Below are 23,755 nucleotides of genomic sequence, written 5' to 3' on the forward strand. Positions count from 1 at the left end.
TAGACTCAACCTGTACAGTCTACGCTCCAAAAATAATCTTCGTCCTATTCCCTTATCTTCAAAGGCTTTTTGCAAACAAGTCCATGCCTCAGATGCAGTTTTCGCACATCTTATATGGGTTATCGCTGCACCTTCTACTGATAAGCATATCTTTGCTAATGCCTTTGCGTCTTTGCGTACCTTTGTAGAGGCAGGGGTTGTGTCTCCATTTGGGTATCCACCGATTGTTTCCCACAGATCCTCATGCATAAGGTAATTGCGCATCTTAAATTTCCATGTAGGATATCCATCTTTATTCCTCAAACATGAAAATGTAAAAGATGAGCTCGACGACGGGGAATTTTTCACACTCGAAACATCTCCAGATTCATGTGACATTTTCAGACTATTACTATTTCCTAGTCACACAAAAAATATATACAACTTTATTTTACCAAATAACGTGAAAAAAAAAAAACTAAGAACTAAGCGTTCGTGCTGATAACGTGTTGTAAATATGGTATATGTTCTTAGTAATTAAATAAAGTTAGTAAAAAGATGTTATTGACATGAGTGTTTATTTCGGACTAAAAAGAAGTAACTATGGCAAACAAAATACAATTAGTTCTAAAAATAGAACATATAAAAAATAATAAGTCACGACGAAGGTTACAATCTCCAACAATCTTAAATATTTTCTTAAGTCTAATCGCATTCTTTCAAAGTCCAACTAATAGAAAATCTCGAGTATTACCTACTTTGGTACGTAACTAAATTACCGCTGATTTGGGTATGAGATTGTTTCACAGTTTACATATATCTTGTATCTTGTTTCACAAAATGCAGTCTCCTAAGAAAGTTTTGTTGTAGCTACTGCGGTTAAATTAGCTGCCTTTACAGCGCCACCTCAAAAAAAAATACTCTGTACAATATTGTTTAATTTGGTCATCATAATTTGTCACTCCAGTCAAATCTATTTAATCTCTGGCAGTAAAGATGCGCGAGCGGCTACTGGCCACGATCTCTACAGTGCGATCGGGACCTTCGACATCGGTACACAGTAGCAGTTTATTGTACCATATATTGTGTTAGCATGGTATAATGTTAAAAATAAAAGACAAATATAGGAAGTACACTTACTATATTAACATAATATCGTACACAACATACGTGCAATGAAAGAGTAGAAATCACGGGATGAAGAATCTAAACTTCAATTGAGAATATTATACACAATATGAATCACATTACTATTATAATCTTATCAAATACTGATTTAACCATGGAGCTATAGATTATTAAATTTTATGTTTTTATTTTATTTGTATGTTATCAATTAAATACTACTTATAACCTTGTGACTTCTATTCATCCGATTTATTATAAGATAATATATAAGTGTGTTGTCATTCAGGGCTTAATCGAACATGGATTCATCGATGTCCAGGTCATCGGTGTAGGCACAATTCTCGCGCCACGTGTCCTCGTCCAGCACGAAGGGCTTCGTGATGGAGACAAACTCGTCGAGCGGACACAGCAGCGCGCTACACCCCTCCACCTGCAGGTGCACCGGCTCGGCGTCCGGCGAGGCCTGGTACACCGGCTGCATCACAACAACACAACATATGGGTATCATAATATCTCATAATATATCATGTGCCCAGTGATAATATCCTACGACCCATTACTGTAGCACTCACCAGCACGACGTAGGCACCAGTATCAGTGCGCTTGCGCAGTTCCAGCGTGAATGAAGAACAGTATGCTGGTGCGACCTGGCGCGGAGTGACGCGCGACGCTGCCATTACGACGAACACGTTAGCGTCGTGCGCGGAGTAGATGCGCAGGGGTTGCGACACGTCGCCGCTAGCTGCCGAGGTCATCGCCGTGACGACGTCGTTCATGTACACACCTTGCAACATCACATCACAGTTATTAATAAGTCTAGTCTCCATCACACCATTCACCACCTATCAAATTGCTAAATTTGTTGTAAAATATTGCACTCATGAACTTTGAAATAATACACTCATGAATTTGAAGTTGAATGAGGCATCGTATTAGAAAGATCCTTAATTTTATCTTTTTTGCACTTAACATAATCCAAATTATAAAAAAGAGACCAAACTCTTAATATTTTAGAAGTAAGGCAAATTGTAATTTTTGTCTTACACGGTTAAAAACGAAATTTTGGTCAAATGGCATATTTTTTTAATGATTGGCATGCTCCATGTTAAGAAGCCTTTTCTCTTGCTGCCAAAATTACCTGTATTTTCTTTTTTTTTTGGCATAGTTCTTTTTTTCATCATCGATAACATTTTATAACACGTAATTTCAATTTTTTAACCATTTTATTTAGTAACACTGCTTTATTCTTAAGCTCTCTCACATTACCTGATGGTGGATACCCTATTTAAATTGTTTTCCAAGTTCATTTCAAACATGCTGTATCAGATTCAGTTTCGGGAAGCGAGCTGACTATCATCTCAACACTTCGATTTCACTTTACGTTATTCTAAAACTGTCGTTATAGTAAAAGAACATTACCATTAATTGAAAAAATCTCAAATACAAAGGGCATAAGTTATCAAAAACTGTTCTATGATATCTGTCACGTATCGTCTCATACTCAAAAACCCATTTTCTGACTGTGAATCTCCATTGATGTTCCAGTAAATTATGTCCCTAAACCATATTAACGGCCATAACCTAGTTGGGAGTGGAATGGACAACCGAACGAATAGCCGTATGTTCAAAACCCAATGGCTTGCACCTCGAACTTTTCTAAAGTTATGTGAATTTTTAAAGCAAGCTATAATTCTTTGTGAATTATCCCTTGCTTTAACGGTAAAGGAAATAATCTAGAGGAAACCTGCATACCTGCAAGTTCTCTGTAAGAAATTGAGGGTAAGTGAAGTCTACCAATCTGCACTAGACCAGCGCGGTAGAGGAAGCCCGTACCCAGCAGTAGACCAGTATTAATACGGGGTTGATATCATTATATTATAAATTATTAAACTTGATAAGCCAAGGTAACTATGGGTACTCTGGCAGGCACGAACGCTTCTTGTGTTGTTAGATTATGTTTTGTTTAGTTTTAGTGGTAATTGTCACTTGTAGAATTTCTTAAAGCTAACTTTTTACTTCAGTATTAGATTGCGAACCTGCCAAGTTTGAGTTACATAATTGAAAGAGAAATGAAATAAAAAAAAAACGCGAATTACGGAGTGAATGAAGAGAAAAAAAATGTGAAAGCAGTTAGTCACGACTTACCGGCTGCTAGCAACGCATGGTCGTCATCACCCATTGAGATGTCTAGGGCTATGCCAGCGATTTCCTCAATTTCCGGCATCAGCGCCTGCAACTCATCGGGCAGGGGCACGCCGAGGCTGATCTATAAATTCCCGTCGTTATTACGAGTCATACTGTTTGGGGTAAAAAGACTTTGCAGAAGTCTAAATACCCCCTTCTATATGCTGATACCCGTTCCTTTCTATTAAGGTCTACTACGAATCCATAACTCTGTTGCGGTTAAACATAGCGTACTCACATAATATTATTTCTTTAATATTTGACATTGACCAGTCAGAACGAGTCACTATGACGGGAATTTATCATGATTGCTTAGGTACGATGGTAGCCATCCAATTGGGTACAATGAACACCTTTTACCATGAAAAACAAACAAAGCTATATAAAATATATTTTTAAATATGTGTAGAGGCCCACCTGACTTTTGTAAATGTCGTAAATGGAATAGGCGAGCGACGGCGTGGCGGTGATGTTGAAAGCGATCAGCTCCGACCACTGGTTCAGCACGTCTGTGTAGCGCTCCATCGCAGGTGAGGTCGCGTAGGTTTTGCCTGAGGAGGCATTTATAAGCGTGGGGCAGTTTATCGAGGCAAGGTTCTACGACAAAAGAGACTTTATACACGTTGTGTAAAACATATGCAAAGCTAACTCCGGTGTGTTTCAACGTAGAATGTTCAAACTACTCGAGAGCCTCAGCAGCGTCTAATGCGAATTTTTAGTGGTCACCGGTTTCACAATCTAGCGTTAACCCATCCAAAGGTATTATGAAAAACATGTCAACCATGATCCTCCGATGCCACTTATTAGACGAGTTTTATTCATGGTGATTTGTTTGAGAAAAGTCAGGGTCTGTCTGTGCATGGTTGGAGTCACTTACGGGGTCGTATCTAGCAGGCACCATGGTGTAGGGCGTGGGCTGCCAGGGGAGAGAGTCGCTCCAGTTGTCATCACCGGCAGGGTACACGGCCGCCATGGCGGTGAGCACGGTCATCTTGGCGCGCGTGGAGTCCGTCGAACGGATGAAAATCTCGGAGCGGTTATAATGTGCGGAAATGAGGTCACCGTAGCGCTTGCGGATGGACTTGCCGAGCTGGTACGCGGTCCGCCTGCCCGCCTGCATCATAGATTATGCTGTTATAGCAGCTGTATTTATGGTTTACTATTCTACTCCAACACAAAGCTCAATTTCCCTTAGAAATGGGTCCAAAAAATATTTATAAACATAGCACGCCGGTTTACTACACATTTTCCGATAGTCATGATTTTATTACGACTCCGCGATATAAATGTAATAAAGGCGGGATTTTACAATGAATTCTTTCCAAGAGCTGTTTGGGTTATTGTACTACATTAACTAAATGTAAGAGCCTTATGTAGTAACACATGAAATAATGGTCGCAGTAGATACTTACATTAGTGAGTTGTCCGTAGCCGTAAGGCTCGGTGGCCTCTCGCACCGCGTCCGGGTCGGTGCTAAACTCTAGTATGCCGTCCAGGGGCGTGCGGTCTCCATGTCGGTGAATCTGTATTTCAAATGATTTTGAAATTTTATTAATACTTTTAACTAACGAAGACCAAAAGCAAGAACGTCGCTTTTGCGCCATGCTGCTATGAAAAAAGGTGAATAGTTTAAATGACTGCCCACCAAAACCGCAAGAACGAGTTCGTTGTCGGCGAAGACTTCGTCGGCGCGTGCTCCCGCTGCGACCAGAGCCGCCAGGGTCACCAGCGTCAGCAGAGCTTGTGAGTGGAGCGCCATGTTGCGGTGATGGTAGCTAGTGGTGGATGGCGATCGGGCCGCAAAGTGCTGTGCGCCACCGTCTCGCCCCCTACAAGTTTTATACCCGCAGCTATGGCCGCGCCTGTGCATAGAAGATGCAGTGATGTATTATGGCGGATCATAGTAGCGATTAGTTAGCGATTAAATTAATGACATAGGCTTGAAGTGATTAAATTTATTTGGAGTTCTGCGCATATCGACCTGTCCTTGTATGTAAAGTTTGCGGACCGCGCAGTCTCGCAGAACCTCGTGTAGGCTTGTGGTCTGCTACGTAGTGAAGGAAAACAATATAAGGACTGCTATAAGTACATAGTATCATTACAGAGAATAGCTATAACAAATCTAGGTTGACCTAAGGAAACTGGGGCAAAGCGTAAGAATTTTATATTTGGAAGCCTTTGATTAAAGTTTAACTATTTACAAAAAAGTGTTACTTAAGTTTAAATTTTACAACACTCATCGGCTCTGCAGAACGAAGGATGCGTGTGTCGGATCTTCTGAGTTCTAATTAACATCGATAAAAGGCAACTACGTGTCGAAGTCGTAACTAAAGTGTCGCCACACCTCGCGCTGGTGGTGACATATACACCTCGCTCGAGGAGGACTACTGCAGGGTTTCGATTATTATACCATTGTAACGGACATAATATTATGGTGGTTATAAACTCAGCCCGACACTCCTTCGATGATCGCCACCGCCCCGGAAGGCTAAACGATCGGTCAGTACTATATAGTATAATACGTTTTCCCTCACTAACATCTCCTCAGTCACCCACGAAACTAAGTGACTCCACACCCAACAAAAATTCAAGCTGATCACCTACATTCGTCACTATCCATGCAGTCAGCCGATAAGATCCATAAGTGACCCAGTGAAGCAGGGCCAGAGATCACCTGTGGCACTCACACAGCGTGCGAATCTAAATAATGTATAACATTTTACAGGTTTAATAAATTATTTCATTTCATTATTAAGCGTTGGAGTAAAAGTCCCATTGAGTACCTTGATTGTATTTACCGAGACAGGAAGTTCTTAACCGTATGTCCTGGACATAATAGTCACTCTGTGTGCCGACCATTTTTAATCCAATCCTTTAAGCGGTTTCGGCATATTAAAATAACATCCAAATATACATATTATATAAATCATCATTAACATTCATATTTATATCATTGATAAAATGTATGTTCATTGAGCTAATGATTATAGTCGTCAGTGGAATCGGCGGCTCGCGTGACACGCCCTCCGCGGCGCCCGCGCCGAGTCATGCTGCTTGAAAACAACAATGACAACAAACGTCGATTGCAGGTGACGTTCGCATAAAAACTCGGTGGAGGGTCACGCGCTGTATCAGTGCCGGACTAGATAGCGACCGTGACACACGGTGGGAGCCCTGCCATTGCGTTCCATATATTTGAACCCGGACGCAGCAGTCACCCCACTGTATCTGATCGTAAGTAAAGTGGGATCCAGATAAAGTATGGACCAACGAGGTATTATTATCCCTTGCCAGTAGATACAATTGTAGCCGATATGTACACAGTCTGCTCCTGGAACGCGATATAATTAGGCACCGACTCCAAAATTGGCAATCAATGTTAAGGTAATGTTAAATTATGTTTTGTTTTTTTTTTAGTGGTTTTGAAGGCGGTTTAATTCTACCACAAAGCAGCCGTGTAGATGCATGGCCACAGATATGGTCCAGATTGCAGTACCTTTAAATACTTATCATTTTGTATATCTTAAAAATCTAATGTCCAAATCTTTAAATTAGTAGGCAGACGTTATTGTCACTATCATAAGAGTGGTTTGCTTGGTTTCTCATTTATTACAATAAGTAATTGCCTGGCGTGAGGTATTACATAGATACTCCTGCATACTCTTATAAATTAGGCTCAAACTCACCTTCCATCAACAGCGGGAGACAATCTGAACCCAGTCACGTGATCACCGTGTACATATACCAACGTAAGACGTGTAACCGAAGATTAATCTGGCGTCGAGTAAGATATTCGCGGCGTGTTCGCGTCGCTCGCGCGGTGCGGTACACTTGCGGCGCTCTCGCTAACTAAGATTAGACAAGTTTAATTAAATAGCGTAGTTATAACCACAAGTTGTGTGATCTACCTATCGATATTATATTTGGAGATTAGTAATAAACGGGAATGGTCTTTTATGAAATTAACCGAGGTGAGCAACGCGCTTGACTAGTCTGTAGACAATAAAAATATCATCTAGAACACAGTATTACAAATCCCCAGGATTTGTAATCACAATGTCCTGCAGTCGTTTCTTTGAAGTATTGAAATCCGCCTTACTAACAAACGTTATACACAATAATACAGTAATGTACTGTTACTTCTTGATATTTTATCTTAAACAGCGAGACAAAACTAAAAACGATCACTAAAGTTATTAGTTATTGTTTTGTGTAGTAAAATAAACTGTATTGTAGTTTTCCTTACTTATTGGAAAACTAATAAATCGCTATGTAATCAGAAATCACCTATTACTTTTACTGGTGGTCCGATCAAAAATATATATTACTCTGACGGTCTGGTTGGTAGATGGTAGAGAGAAAAAATACGATTATTTTTCAACAAAATAACAAACTATAAAACCGCCTCCAAAAGCCAAAAATATATTTATATGCGGTATTAAGAAATTATCAAACCACGAGCAATGTTATTTGTTTTCATGTTCGTGTTTATATTTTTATGAACAATATTTTTTTAAGTAGGCGTCTAATTTAAATTCTCCTCTCTATTCGTATACTTACGTATTTGTTTGCAACTAACTTATCTTAGCAATTTAAAGGCACCGACTTCAAAAGTCAATCATAAAACGTTCTTCTTGGACAAGGTATTTCAACGAGCGGAATGTGGTATAAAATATGATTGCACTATCAAATAAGATACTCTGTGTTTAACAAATGATGCGCGCGTACAGTTGAGCTACCAACTATTTGCGAGCAGCGCGTTTATTAAATTTGGACGTACTCTGAGATTTTTTAATCAATTCTATACATGAGGTATCTTCACAATTTTAAATTATAAACAGGAACTTCTTTTTACTAAAATATGTAATACTTATATAGTGCATTACAAAATGCATTACACTTTACAGACAGCCTAGAATCAATCAAATAAACGGGGATATTGAGCATTCAATTGTAAAATTTAGATCGATATTGTAACTTTGACTTTTCTGACGACCAACACAATGAAGGCTGGGAAGTCTTTGGAACATCGGGCGAAAATTATAATATAAAGGAACGTGATAAAAGCCGAAAATATAAGAAATTATTAAAGACTGAGTTAATTTAAATTTGATTTTTTCTTTTTAGAGAATTTTATTAAAGCTTGTATTTTTTTTTGTAATTAAATAGTGCCAACCCTGAGTAGTTGATAATTTAAGATACCCTTTAGCATGATTGAGTATATATCTTTAATATTATTAATTGAGATAATTAGTGCCTAATATCTTTTATCATCTCATTTATCTAATGGCTTCGTACTTACTAATTGTCATAAAAGGAAAATTTGAGGTTTATATGATTGCTTTTTATTTTATTTTTCTATGATTTCATCTGTAATTGCAGTCATTTACTTTTATTTCAAAAATTGACATAAGTTCTTTGGAACGTCGTCGTTAGGCAATATCTTCTATACTTATAATAAATCTGTAGAGAGGTCAATTTTGTACATGAAATATATTTCCAAAATAACTATCAGGGGGTGATTAGGGATCGATACTGATGCCAAAAATGCAATTAGTAAAATTTTTGTCTTTCTGTCTGTCTGTCTGTCTGTCTGTATAACCGTTATAGAAACAAAAACTACTCGACGGATTTTAACGAAACTTGGTACAATTATTTGTCATACTCCTGTGCTGGTTATAGTATACTTTTCATCACGCTACAATTAATAGGAGCAGAGCAGTGAAGGGAAATGTTGGGAAAACGGGAGAAGTTACTCCATTTTTTAAGCTTCCGTCGCGTGTGCAACCTTAATGGTTAAAGCTACACAGAAATCATGTATGACGGAAATGTTCTCCTTAAAATTATGTAAAAAATATCCCACGACAGCATATGTCTATCTTTTATGGTTGACTCACAATAACACGTGTAACTCCCGATAGCTTAGCAGTTCGAAGCTTTCTCATTATATTTGTCTACTCTTACGTTTATAACACTCTCAGTCATCCTTAATTAAAAAAGTTAACATTATTAAATATTCCATAAAAAAGAATCATAGAAATCGGTATAGAAACACCAAAGTTATACATGAAATACGCTAATAATAAGCCATCATGCGTGAATACTGAATCATGCTATAAGGATTATTTTTGTATATATATAAGGTCGCGAACGCACAGGCAGGCGGCTTGCTTGGCACCTAGAGGCTAGCGAATCACCTAGCGAGTAGCTTCGTAAAACGAACATTCTCGAACGTTCGCGACCGGCTCCATTTTTGAAGTCCGAAATCCACGCGGGCGAAGCTGCGAGCGGAAGCTAGTATTATAATAAATTAACAGTATTTTACATTTTTACTTACTTGCATAATAATATGCTGTTAAAGTAAGTGATAATTCACAAACAAAACACACATAATTTTAGAAAAGTCCGAAGTGTGCCCTTGGGATTTGAATCTGCGTCATTCGCCTCGGCAGTTCGTTCCACGCTTAACTAGGCTATCGCCGCTTTTTAAGATAACATAATTAACGTTATTCCCCATTAAAATATTTAATGCGCCGATAAAATATCTTTTAATATGCAACGCTGATAAAGGTACTTTTTGAAGAAAATGCCAGTCAATTGGTTTCTTTGTGGCCGTGAATACGTAAAATAATTTTTATTATGTCGAAGTGAAAGCCCCAATTATGTTCCCCACAGACATTTTCATATAAATCGAAATTAACCCGAGGCACCGTTAACACACGCCACGTTACACCACGCGCTTACTGTGTGATTTTCTGAACTATTTGACTCATTATAATTCAAAGTTCTGAGTGTGCTGCTATTGTTTTTGTGAGGCCCGGCGGTGACTCTTACGTCTTCCCATTAAGTTGCAAAGATTTACTCCTTTCATAAGTGGGATTTCTTATTAGTCCGTATTTTGGAACAAAATGTTATATTATTGATTGGGTTAAAAGTGGGCTGTGGAGGCTGGTAGTTTTAAAACCAAACTACGATTTAAATAGATATTCTAGCCCACAAAGAATGAAAGTTATCTATTTCATGTTTAGTTTCAGATTAAGTGTCGTAACACAGACTGTGTCCGAGAGAATAAGTCATTTTCGCGTTCAAAATAAATTAGTAAGACTGAGTGAAATGCTAACAAAATTTAAAACTCATTGCAAATCTATATAAAAATGAATCCCTATTTCCCTTGGTCACGCCATCACGCGTGAACGGCTGGGCCGATTTCACAACTTTTTTTTCTTGTTTTTGTTATTGTCAGGAGAAGGCTCTTATAAAAGAAAAAATTAAAAAAATTACGCTGAAAATTATAAAATTTAAGAAAACTTAACCCAAATATTAATTTTATATGCCTGTCAATTGTTTGAAATAACTGACAGCGATTGACGGAATGCGCTCTGCAAATTCATAGGTAAGACGGGACAACGTCTGTCGGATCAGCTAGTATTACAATAATTATAACAATATTTATTTTGACATTGTGTTGTAGCGTAGCGTGCACGCAGTATGCCCGTGAATTACGGCGCGTGACACGGCCGATTCACATTGCGATTTTTATTCGATTCCAATACAATATTGCACGAACGATTTTTATTGTTTCATGTCAAAATAATTGGGAGACAATGGCGCGTCGGTCGCTTCCCCTGCGCCCCGCACCCCTGCACTGCCAGACCCCTGCACTCCCTGCGTTTAATTGATTGTACGATGTCGTCTGTTTGGAATCTGTACTTGTCGACGCATTGATTAAATCCTTAATTCATGAGTGTATTCAATCGCTGTTGAGGGTTTTTGTGCATGAAGAAATAAAAGGAATATAAGTTTATTTGTATATCACTTGTAGTTATTATTTTACGTTCTTGAGCGTAAAAGTTCTATAAAGTATTGTGGAGGTGCCGTAAAAATATATTTTATAGTATCAAAGAGTTTAACTCTTATTAAAAGTCTATCCTTTGTTTCTTATTTAGGGAGTTTACGAGCTATGGTGACCACTACAAGACGACATGATCGTAAAACTACCTTCTGCTATTAAAAAAATCATTACAATTACTACTTCACTGTTAAATAAATACTGTAACCTAACTTCTAGCTCCTATGACAGAACTACTATATGTTTCTGCTCTCTCAACTTGTCCTGAACCAGTGCCAGCTTTCCCACGGTAGTACGATGACTGTCATGACTCGGCTATTTTCAGAGTGCCAATTACTGCACTGTATTAAAGACAAGGGCGTGTCTACTGCAGCTGGATTATCTCAAGACATTTAGATACCAGTCTAAAGTCCAGCTGAGCGAAGGTTTGCTGATAGAGGTCCGAGTTATACGGTATTTGCACGGACTAGCTAGTGACTGAAGTATGAAGAACCTGCCATAATAGTATCTTAATACGACACGTTCCAAAATCAGTTTACAAATTTTAATTATCGAGTGACGTTAATCGTTAGTCAACATTGTACTTAAGACTACGCAATACAGTAGAACTTAGCATTGTACTGCGGTAGACACTTAAAGGATTTGTAACAAAGCCACAATCTCTAAACACAAATTCATTTAAACGTCCTAGATTTTACAACCGCACACATGAGTCGCGGGACTTCCGCGTCCGCTAGTCTTGATTGTGGGTCGCCAGGAAACGTCCCGTCGCGGAGGGAAGCGGGCGGGAGGGAGTCGTTTGATAAAGCGACACTATAGTGAGGACATTAAGCACAGTTAACTCATCTGCCTTTCATGATTCATGTGGGCTGTGGCGCCGCGGGACCTCACAGTCGCACGGGTCCAGTGACTCAGGCTCATCTTTGTAACGTGTAAGAAAACTAGTCTGGTCTAGTCTAGGTCTGGAGCCGCCGCGTACGCGCTGAAGATGACCCCGCGGGTTTTGGTTGGTATACCTTTGTAGGGTGTAGTACATACTGTTAGGGACTCGGCCATTACTCTCTCGGATGATGCTATGTTGTGCAGTAATAGCGAAAACGCGTTTTCTTTTTGTCAGAGAAAATAATAAAATTAACTTATAAGGCTTTTATATTATATTGGTCTTTTCTAGTGGGTATAAGGATGTAATGATAAAGATTAACAACAAATATATATTAAATATAATATTGATAACATTCGTATATTTATTAATTGCTGAGGAAATCCGCTTTTAAATCCACATTTCATATTTCAAACTTGAATATTCTAGGTCAATAATTCAAATGTTTTAACTTTGTATAATAGACTATGCAAAAGTTGTAACTAGAGTCTATACAATTACTTTGCTCCATCTATATGAGAGGTATCTCAAATATCTCTTATGAAGATATTGTTTATCGAGGTTGCAGTCAAATAAGACTTATCAGTTTCAAAAGTATTTATTCAATTAAATTCACTCGTAATCAAAACTGTATCCACCTATTTACATATCTCCAATTCCAAAAATTAAATTTCTTTTCAATTTCCTTCTCTTATTTAATCTTTTGGAGATGAAAGTTAAATTATCATCATTTAATGACTTTATATGTATTATCTTATAATACCTTAGCTTATTCTACTAATCACCATTCAAGTTATACCACTGAACTAGCAGCAACTGTGCAGACATAGGAAACAATAAACATTTTACGAAGGCCATAAGTAAGGAGTCGATGTGTGTCGACTGCCGCCGCGTGTTGCCGCTGACGCCGTATTGTTTACGACCGCCTGGCCGCGATACTAATGCCTTGTTGTGGACCACACCGCCCTCGGCATGTGACGGCCACAACATAACATATACGAGATTTTATAACGAAGCGGAAGCAGTGACGAAGGGTCCATACAGCCCGATTCCTGCCGGCTTCCGTTTTTAATTAATGTTTTTTTTTTTTTTACTTTGATTGACGAGACGAGCTTGCCGTTCGCCTGATGGTAAGCGATATAACTGCCCATAAACAGTAGAAACACCAAACAGCGCCTTGAATTACAAAAAATTTTATCCAAACCTAATCCACGGTTGAAATTGGGATTAACTAACAAATATTTTAATATTTTCAACCATTCTCGGAACATGAAATTGAGGAAATAGGAAGTGTAATAAATAAATCACTCTAAAGAACACGTTGGTACAATAATAAATAAAATATCATTAATTGTAATAAAGATAATACGAGTATATTTTATTGCATAACATAATGTGTATAGACTTTCTCACTCACACTCGCCACTACAACTTCTGCTAGCCAGGATCATCAATGGCACGCGTTTAATGCACCGAGCGGTAACATCCGGCGTCTCAGGGAACACTAATCTAAACTAATAATATCACATATAGCTTTAAATTAGGTAAAATAATTTGGATCTACGAGTCTTGTCGTATTACAGCCATTAGGACAGCCAGCAGCGGCAGTGCGGCCAGCAGCGAGCCCCGCAGCGAGTGCGCGGCGCTGCAGGCGTGCAGGCCGGGCCCGATGCACGCCGCGTACGCCATGCGGTGCGGGATGTGGCTCTGCTCGTACAGCCCCGAGAACATCTCGTGGTGCGGCCCGCGCGCGAACACTCCCACATCCTCGCCGGCGTGGGTGTCCTCCCACAGAGGCACGTCCACGTGCGCGCGCCACCGCAGCTCACCTAGAAAGAATATGCATTGAAATAAAACTGTGAGTGAAAGCTAATTAAATAAAACAAATTTATTATGAATCTAAACAGACCTAGGTACGTAGATACTTCAATTGTTTGCTTGCAGATTTTTTTTTATATACCAAGGGCCGAAAGATTCTAGTTTTACCGTTCATGGAACATCGGTTCTTCATTTGACCACTACTTACCAAAGTCAGGGTCTTGTGTGACGTCGACGCGCACCCCGTTTGTGTGTGGCCGTCCGCGACCTCCAGGACCATTGGTATATGAAAGTGTCATGAAAGGCACCCCGTTGTCATCCCCATGATCTGTAGGCCCGAGAATGTCCTTGCCACGTGACGAATAGCCATTGATAGTCATGACATGTGAGTGGTCAGAGGTAACCACTAACAAAGAGTCCTTCTCATCAAGCATCTCCATCGCACGCGTCACCGCTTTGTGCAATTCGATGGTTTCATCAAGTGCTAGATGTGGATGGTTGTCGTGGTGCGCGTGGTCGATGCGGCCGCCTTCGACGAACAAGAAGAACCCGCGTTCATTGCGACTCAGCGAGCGGATCGCGACCTCCGTCATCTCGGCGAGCGTAGGCTCAGTCGTATTGTCTGCCTCTAGATGATATTGCATGTGGTTTCCCTCGAACAGCCCCAACAGATAGTCTGGCGGTGAGGACGCCAACTCATTCAGCTCCTCTCGGTTCCATATGTATTTGTACGTAACATTTTGCGCCGCCTTTGCTGCTTGCCATTCCTCGATCAAATTCCGTCCATCTGTTCTATTACCGGGTGTCCCTTCTTCATCGTTAACTGTATTCGGTAAAAAATTGCGTCTACCACCGCCTAGGATAACCTGCGTGACAATATTTTATTAAAAAGGGTGGTAATATTACCGATAAGCCATGTGGAGTATAAGTGTCGATTCCAGGATTCGTCGAGTGAATTGGAGCCATAGCCAAAACGGTTTTCTAGAATCTTATCAAAAAAGAAATACCAATGACATATCTTAGCAATAAGTTTGTCGCTAGGCTGTCATTCCCATACATATTTTTGGTTTCTATTGGCGAAAACTACTGTAGCATATAAGCATCTTGGCTACGGCCCCTTTTTACCTCTATATTCTAAAAAAATCTATTTCTAGGAAACTTGACTATCTGCGAGTTTTCAATAAGATTAGGAAATATAAAAAGTTTACCGAACGACTGTTCTAAGATAAAGTGCCAAAAACCTTAAACTGGCTCCCTGGGTTGCCGTGGACCAGTTGCTGTGTGATGTCGGGGCAGGTCGCGGGGTCGAAGCCGGCCGCCACGATTCTTTCGTCGTTCTCCCAGTTCCTGTTGCCGGCGTTGGCAAACGCAGCAGCGGGCGTCGCGTCCGTGACGCGCGTCGTAGTCACGATACCTTCGCACACAAATTTTATTCGTTAAGCATGAAAATATACTTAACTGCTTGATATTGTGTTAAGAGGAAACTTCCTGAATGCACAATGTAGATGTTTCGATTTTTTACAGCACTTTTATATAATGATTCTGAAATACTAAGCGTTATAGACAAATTAATGCTAAACCACCAGAAATATAAGAAAATGCGAAATTACAGCAAATCTAAAACCACAGTCAACCACAGCAGATACAAGAAAAAAAATTGTAATAAAACATTATTCGTGCGTGAATCAAAGAACTAAATAAAAACTCCGTTAATGAATCTGAACTGGTGGTGAAAGATAATTATGTACGTATAATTTGGATAAATAAAGATGATTATTATTATTAGACAATTTATTAAAGTATTTGGATATACAGTATACTGCATTCAGTACGTCAAGCTTCCGTCCATCATATGATGAGATTCTTCTTAACATTGAAACTGCCATCGTCACCTCGTCTCTCGTTTACTCGCAAACTACATATGTATAGTAATAATATGAATAATGTGACATTATGTTCCAAACAACTATAATCTTGTATGTTTCTTAAAGTTTATGACGTCACCTGCATCGCGTCCGTCGGCCAGCGCCCACTGCGCTATAGAGTCGACTTGTCGCGCGGGGTCCATGGAGGCGGTGCAGTTGTGTCGCTGCACGGCGCCGTTCACGCCCACGGTGCCCATGTTGGCCTTCACACCACACAGGCATGCCGTCGCCGTGCACGCAGAGTCAGGCACTTGCCAATTCAGGCAGTACGTCTGATTAACATGTCTTAGTTTTTTATAATGCTTGGAGCCTATTTATTGCTCTATTATTATAGAAAACGAAGAAAGGTGGTTTGCCGCGTGACACGGAATGAATAAGGATTTGGCGATTTTTAGATCATCAGGAACTTTTCTGATAGTACGAAACATAGTAAATATTATCACATACCAGCAGTGCCTCTATTGCAATACAGATACAAACAAAGTAAACATGCAGTAGTAAGTAAGTAACCTTGGCAAATCCAGAGGTGGGGAACTCGTCGAAGGACAGTTTGTGCTCTTCCCCCGACTGCCCTTGACGCTGGCCCAGCAGGATCCTCGCGGCGGTCTGCGTGCTCATAGACATGCCATCCGCGAGGAACAGGACGACGTTGCGCGCGTGTCCCGTGGTGCGTTGCGCGCCATGTGTGTGTCGCTGTCGGAGCGTCGCCTGCGCCTCCTCTACCCAGAACTGTGTGGAGGACTCGTCTCTGCGCATGAACCGCCCGTGCGACACTGCACCATCGTCACCGAAGACGCCGCACACAACGATTAATACAGCAACTAATTCTCTACACATGGTTGTATCTAATAACACGCAGGTCAGTTTTATTACACTCGTATCTAATCTCTGCTTTTATTTAATCGTTAAAGATTGTGTTTTTCGTCAATCCTATTAATGTTACATTTTTTTAGGTTTTGTGTTCCAATGCCATGTGTTTAGATTTTATATGGGTAAATCACTCGAGGATCATCAGAGATCAGATTATACAACTCGAAGTGTATAATTCATCTTCATTATACACCTCGAGGAAAAAATGAAACACACTAAGCGCGCGGTTTTTATCTATAAGAGATTCGCAAAAAAAGTTTTGCTTCGGAGAGTAGCGGTAGTTAGGGCCAAGAGTTATTGTGGGTGGAACTCCGTTGTGTCCTTTTACGAATATAAGATCACCGCTAGGGTTTCTGTCGAAGAGCCGACTCCTGCAAAGGTTGCGGTTGTATTCACATGCGCACCTTCTATATAAGGGAGGTAGTGTAGCGTGTCGCTTCTCCTTCTTACACACGTACCGTTTTCTGTTTCTTTACCATTTGACAGATTTTCAAAGTCTTATAATTTGTTGCATGTTTATCAGATTTTGATTATTCTTTCTTGTTCGATTGTATTGTAAGTTACATATTTTAAGATTTCATTATGAAGTGATTAAATCAATTGACTCTAGTATCACTCTGCCAGCAAAAGTGGTGAGAGTACCCAACCAAATAATTTCGCCTTTGGCTGAATATCTCACGTTCCTTTCAAAGCCGCGCCGTTCACCAGGGCTCACGGCCACACCTACAGTGGATAGACTAGACAACAGTACAGGTTAGATAATTAACAATATACACTAAAAAGTATTAATTTTGGTGGTTTTTGAATTTTCGATTATAGAGCAAATGAGGGCAACATATAAGAATATAAGGTACAGGAATTTTATGTGACTACTGTCGGTTAAATTTGATTAGCCAGTTGGCATGTCATCTAGTAAAAAGCATAAGAAAAGTGTAGTATTCCTAAAGCTAGAAATAATACTCAATATTTTATTTTATTGAGTATAACTTTTGCCTGCGGCTACGCCCGTGTGAATAAGATTTTTCGGGATACATTTTTTCCGAAAGTAAAAAGTAGCCTATAGAAATAGTAATGGAGCTTTCCACTAGTGATAAAAAAGTCTAAATCAGCTTAATATTGCATGAGATTAAACGCGGATAAGCGCGTTCAAACAAACAAACTGTTTAGCTTTATATAATAGTATGGAAAAAGGTACCCACAAGCAAATATAGTTTGTTATTTATATTTAAGTGCCCGGGAGTCAACGAAAAGTTTTAGTTAAAGCAGGGTACCATAATATTTATTATTAGGGTACCATTATGGTATTCATTGTGCTCTCTACAATATTACCGACTGTATGAACAGCAATTTAGATGCTTTAATAATGTATTTGTGCCAACCCTGATTAGTTGATGATCAAAAATCCACTATACGTGATTGATAATTATTTAATATATCTCTAATATTATTGATAGAGATAAGTATTGGCCAATATCCCTTATATTATATCTGATTATTTCTTTGCGTTTTGTTCCAAATATATAACATCAATATCAGTCTTCTTATAATTTATTATTTTCTACATCCGTCTAGTGGACGGATATTTCGGTTTGTGGAGAATTTCTGGGTTCTTACGACTGCCAATATAGTTTGTGTTTTTTTATTTATAATTTAAACACTAGTTACTTGGAAGTGTAATTTTTGCTGTCTTCGTTTTTTTGTTTTCTTTCAAACTAACTTATACTGTGAACACCGTGTGATATGTTAACTGTGGAAGAATTGGTTGCCTCTGGTCCCTTTTGTAAAATTTCACTCTTCGCTACTGCAACCTCTATGAAAAATAAAATAAAAAATAAAATACTTTATTTATCACGTAGGCGAACAAAGTTGCACTTATGATACGTCAAAACAAAGAATAAGAATAATTATTATTTCTATACAACTATTAAAATTACTTATATAACTATGGAGATTTTAAATTAGGGATAAAGTTTATACAAAAGACAAGGTACAAACCGAAGTAACCAGCTCGGACTGGCAAGTAGGGGGAATCCAATACACAACGTATTCGGTATCCTGCCACCAACATACATTAATAGTCGGCTATGCATCCACGATTCCTGTGGCATTGTAGGCCGGAATGACTCTCATCATTACCTATTTGATCAATCGGCTTTCTACTTTTAATAATATCTTCAAAAGTGACTTACTGGCTCACCGCTCCACGCCGCGTCGACTCAGCATTACCAGTGAACTTTCCGACCTTCGAACGAAACTTCGCTGAATTTATTTAATCCCTTCAAAGGGAAAAGGCGGGATATGTTTATTTTCAATTTGGACCAACTGTGACATTAGACTAAATGTGAAACTTCCCCCCGCGCCGCCTTTCGGGTTAGGCGAAATAAAAATAAGGTTAGAGAATAAAGAAAACTCTCCCTTTGAGGTGAGCGCGAGGAAATGCGGAGGCTGAAGGGACCCGAGGGGGAGGTGGCGGGAAGAGGGAAGCTTATTGTACTTACACAAACCCGATACCATTATCCGCGAATATTAAAAGTCAAAAAGTGTTTGGATATTTATTTGTGACTTCAACTCCTCGAGACACCTGGATCGTTTCAGCAATAATAATTTGCTTTGCTGCTGTAAATTTCATTTACAGGAATCGAGTAATAATAAGGTGTATAAAGTAGATGATAATACAAGATCATCTGCCAGCAATATGTATCAATATTCTAGTATACCCGTATGGCCGGTAACGAACCTAGAACGTACGCCGTCAGATAATCCGTTACGTGTTTTAAAGTAAAACTTACAATCATATTACTATATGAGCCAAATGAAAAGGCTGAAGCAAGAAAATACATATTCATGTCTAACATAAGAAAATAAATAAATAAGTAGAGTGTCGTCGGGGTGCGTACCGCTATTATAATGTCTCTCGTTGCTGAAGTTGTATCTTTTAGGGCGCAGCAAAGCATATACTATTTTAAACATAGCAATAAAAGCATTCGTTTGTTAAAAGTCGATCATAGAGCTGTTTATCATTCAACCAAGACTTGTATCTGGGTGCCCAATGTTCTTCAAATTTATTCTGTCGACCTAGAACCTCTCACTTCACAGTCCATGTGCGCCACCACAAAATCAAATAGATGACATTCAATACAAGGCCGTAACCCTACGCGCACTAACAGACGCGATCCGTTGCTAGTTACTATGAGGGCGTTGTTGTGTGGCGGCGTTTTTATTGCTTCCCAGTTCCGGCAAGGATTTATGGGACGGTTGTCTACGACTTGGCGAGCTGGCAGCTTCAAGGAGAGGGTACAGTGCAGGACCTGCACGGGAATATAACTATTTTTACTTACAACTAGGAGTGTTCGAGGCTACGACCACGTGGATGTTCACTAGTCTTTATTTCCCCAGGTATGGTGCTATTTTTCAATATCGTTATGGCAAAATATAAGAAAATATTAAGATATTTGGACGTTTGTTAGAAATCGCTTGATTGTTAGTTAAATAATAAACTTCACCTAATAAGTTCTTTATATTGAATAAGTGCCACGCCTGTCTATAAAAAGTAGCAACACCACACAAAAGATAATTCAGTACTAAAATATATTGCGTTAAAAGCACAAACTGGGCATTTAGATATTATTAAGCATCATAAAATCTTATAAGCGCTTGCTATTTTAAGAAATTTTACATTTTATATTATCGGCAGTGCAGTTCCACACAATTGTATTTGTATTGGTCGTGGGCTAACCTTCAAACGAGAGACTTGTTCGTCCCATCTATCAGTATAAAAGAGATGCAGGTGAGAGCTATAGCCCGATATTATTTGTTTTATTGTCGTATTCCGCGGCTCGAGCCCACCGCTTAAATCCCGCGCTATTCCAGAGTCGTATTCGTGAAACGAGGGCGTAATAAAATCATCGGGAGTGGTAAACGCGGCTCGGGAACAAACGGAGACAGGTCTGCGAGGACGTAATCACGAGAGAAATAAAAGCCGCCTCGCGCTGATTGTCGCGGCTTCGAACCCGCGCCACGCTCGGGGCACACCGGGCTTGCGCAAATGTTTTTTTTATATTATCGGCTAAAATTAACAAATTCACGAACAAGTTACGAAAACAATGTTTAATTTATGTCAAATTTGGGTCTTAAAGCCAAAACTCTTTGAGTAATAATATATTATCAATACTTAAGCTAAATAAAAGAGTTCTATCTATGTTATGTCTCGCTTATTTCTTTATTTACACTTATCTTTTTGTCTCCATTAATTTGTGTATATTTGCATGTAAACTAATTAATGGGTATACTAAGATTCAATTATTTTATGATTCCTGAGAGGATTGTATCCTCGTATAGAAATTTAAAATTCATTTATTACATATTTTGCAAATTTATTAACGGATTCTCTAAACAACAACAATTGTATTTTTTTCTCTGTATCATACACTGTAGCTTATACCTTAAACTGATTTTGAAAAGAGCAACATCAGAGTTTCATGTCCATTCTTCTGCTTTCCAAACTGGAAAACTGTAAACTGGAGAACTGCTTGCCAAGAGTTAAACTTAATACCGACGAAATCTTAATAATGTATTTTACAGATTTAAATAAATTATTTCATTTCGATCGTTCATATTTTAGAATCAAAATTATGTCTACTTAATTAATACCTCGTATTTTACGACAACGAACTATACCGGGTTTTTACAACGTGTTTAGTGGTTCTATTTAGCAATATTATGTCCTCTGTTTCGGTGTGTTTCCGCTGACCCAAATAGTTTTGCGGCGCGTGCGGTCACGGCGGGCCGCGTGCAATGTGCATTGGGAACGCAGTACATTCCGCTGTCACTTGCCTAATGTTAACCATGGCCTGTAACGTCTACAATGGTAGCTAAAAGAATGTATAAGTAGAATATGAGTTGATATTGACATACCATTTGTTCATGTATTTGTTTTTCTTGAAGGTTTTTAATATTTGATGACAGGTTTTTTATCGCTACCTCTGCCTGGATCTTTACGGAAGCCTTTTTAACACCTTTTCGGTATCAATACCAAATATACCACCAAGGTTTGTTGATTGTTACGCTGAATCATGACACGGTAGATGGTATGTCGGTATCAAACTTGATTTGCCTTCTCAGCACAGCATATGTGAGAATTTCGACCATAAAACAACAGTATTTTAGAGTTGAGAAAATTGGGTGTCCTCGGTGTGCGTCACGCCTGCGGCGGTTTATCACGCGCGGGACGCAGATGGAATATGGAATTCGAGTTTTATCTGGGCACAGCCGCCCGCCGCGCGCCGAGCGTACACCATACCTCGCCTCACACCTCGCGCACCTTTACAAACTTATTCACGAACCTTACAACGGCTCTATATTTGTTTACAACTATATGACGAGACGTACAACTCCTTTCAACGCATGCTGAACTCTCATATAGTGTAGCAACACCGCCTACAACCGTGATGCATATGGTATGGAATAACGCAGCGCTCATCGTCGCGACCAGATGTAAAATCTCGTAATGCATAATTTTTATACTGCCTATACTAACATGATACGGAAAATATTAGTGCTTACTCACTACTTTTGCAACAGAAATAGGTAAAGGGAATATATATTTCTTAGTTCTTCTCACTGGAACCTAACGAACTCTAGTAAAATCTTTACAGACCTACCGCTACAGGTCACTATTAACCAATTAGTAACTAAATACTTTACAGTATAAACTGTAGACTACACAACTTTTTAATTAGAAATAATAAAAAATAGTGTTATCTGCTAACATGCCTGAAAACCTATTCGGCAAAACAAATCAATTTTCACAATTCAGTTTTTTTAGTATCCATTAGCCAATTCAAACAACGTGATAGTTTTTACTTTGATTTATTATAATTCATTTAATAATCCACTTTTACGCATATGTAGGATTCATTGACGTAAAATCAATTTGACGAGTGATTTCCATACTATATGTTACTTACTATGTGTTCTGTTTATCACTTTATGCAGGATTTGTGAAAATTTTAACTCGTTAAAGCTTTGTCATTTACATATTGTATAAACAAAAATTCTGAATGCACATTATTAACGTTTTACTTCTTCCATAAATCCCATTCATTTTATTTGTAATTAGAAACTGCTGATTGTGTTTAAATAGTTATTAAGTAAAGATTTCAATAACATTACGATTCAAACGTTTGTTTAATACATTAGCCGCGTGCCATCTGCACGACACATTAACAACTAGATTAGGCCGACCCATTTAATCAGCGGCAGTAGTCAACTCGCACCCCAACCTTTATTTCTCTAGATGGACCGTTTCGCAAAAAACATGTAAAAGTTAATAATACCGACAAGAAAAAAACATTTTTTTAATGTTATGTTACAAAGATTTCCATATTTTTGTCAACGGCAAATTTTATAACCTAGATAAGTACTATTCTACTCTAAGTACTATTTAATGTTCTAAAACAGTATGACAGACCAAACGTGTCTAATTACGCATAGATGTTAATATTATCAACTGCAGTATACTTTGTGACGGCGAGGTGATGTTCAGAAGTCTGTTATCCGCCGCACTTGCTTGTGTCCTTAAAGGACATAATCAAAGTGTCACGTGTGATCATTGCACGAGTCTGACACTCTGTAGTACCGCGCCCGCTGCGCTCGTGTATTTGCTGTCGCTCGAACTCAGGTGACTCTTTCCCTTACATTATGTGTGACGTTACGATGATGATCAGTGTGATTATTTTAATAATTCCTTTTACATATTTTACTCTTTTATACAGAATTGAAGTTTAAGAACTATACTCGATATACACATATTACGTATCTATATCGTGGATTAGTTCAAGTATAACATAGGGAAACATAGCTGAGAACAATGTACTACCTTTTTGCCTGCCCGCTTTGCGCGAACTGACCCATACATTACATACTATATGTTTTATTTTAATTAGACTACGTTTATTTTAGTAAAAGAGTACCACGCGGGAAATCTGTGAGCAATAGCTAGTTACTGCTTTATCTGTTGTTGGATTCCCGCTCCCGCCTCAGGCTCCGCTCTCGCCCCCGCCTCCGCCCCGCGCCTCTCATCCATCATCCAGCTTGCGAGCGCTCCACATTCATTACGGCGGA

The 23,755-nt window shown here is 39.0% G+C and overlaps 2 protein-coding genes across 4 annotated transcripts; both read right to left on the bottom strand.

The window, feature by feature from the left end:
- Nucleotides 1-1,103: 1,103 nt before the first annotated feature.
- LOC115445485 (prostatic acid phosphatase) lies at nucleotides 1,104-9,661 on the bottom strand. 3 transcript variants are annotated; one of them, XM_030171767.2, is made up of 9 exons: nucleotides 6,978-7,337; nucleotides 5,896-5,991; nucleotides 4,937-5,153; nucleotides 4,704-4,814; nucleotides 4,169-4,405; nucleotides 3,709-3,888; nucleotides 3,253-3,373; nucleotides 1,680-1,891; nucleotides 1,104-1,582 (listed from the first exon to the last, which is right to left on the bottom strand). In XM_030171767.2, coding segments are annotated over exons 2-9 (1,266 nt in total). In that variant the 5' UTR covers nucleotides 5,898-5,991; nucleotides 6,978-7,337; the 3' UTR covers nucleotides 1,104-1,396. The 3 variants fall into 3 exon arrangements, with proteins under 3 accessions (XP_030027627.1, XP_030027629.1, XP_030027628.1); XM_030171769.1 differs by lacking the exons at nucleotides 5,896-5,991; nucleotides 6,978-7,337 and adding an exon at nucleotides 9,629-9,661; XM_030171768.2 differs by lacking the exon at nucleotides 5,896-5,991.
- Nucleotides 9,662-12,602: 2,941 nt separating this feature from the next.
- LOC115445482 (membrane-bound alkaline phosphatase) lies at nucleotides 12,603-16,615 on the bottom strand. Its single transcript, XM_030171765.2, has 5 exons — nucleotides 16,274-16,615; nucleotides 15,843-16,035; nucleotides 15,080-15,252; nucleotides 14,047-14,704; nucleotides 12,603-13,849 (listed from the first exon to the last, which is right to left on the bottom strand). Exons 1-5 carry the CDS (start codon nucleotides 16,598-16,600, stop codon nucleotides 13,581-13,583), a joined length of 1,620 nt encoding a protein of 539 aa, XP_030027625.1. The 5' UTR covers nucleotides 16,601-16,615; the 3' UTR covers nucleotides 12,603-13,580.
- Between the last annotated feature and the right edge of the window lie 7,140 nt (nucleotides 16,616-23,755).

The sequence above is a fragment of the Manduca sexta genome, chromosome 10 (genome assembly GCF_014839805.1).
Source record: "Manduca sexta isolate Smith_Timp_Sample1 chromosome 10, JHU_Msex_v1.0, whole genome shotgun sequence".
NCBI classification, from domain to species: Eukaryota; Metazoa; Arthropoda; class Insecta; order Lepidoptera; family Sphingidae; genus Manduca; species Manduca sexta.

Coding starts and splice junctions, on each gene's coding strand:
- LOC115445482 (XM_030171765.2), bottom strand. CDS start 16,600: ATGTGTAGAGAATTAGTTGCTGTATTAATCGTTGTGTGCGGCGTCTTC. Junction 16,036..16,273: donor CCACCTCTGGATTTGCCAAG/GTTACTTACTTA, acceptor CATGTTAATCAG/ACGTACTGCCTGAATTGGCA. Junction 14,705..15,079: donor ACCCAGGGAGCCAGTTTAAG/GTTTTTGGCACT, acceptor ATTGTCACGCAG/GTTATCCTAGGCGGTGGTAG.
- LOC115445485 (XM_030171767.2), bottom strand. Junction 4,815..4,936: donor AACTCGTTCTTGCGGTTTTG/GTGGGCAGTCAT, acceptor TTTGAAATACAG/ATTCACCGACATGGAGACCG. Junction 3,374..3,708: donor ACGACATTTACAAAAGTCAG/GTGGGCCTCTAC, acceptor GGGAATTTATAG/ATCAGCCTCGGCGTGCCCCT.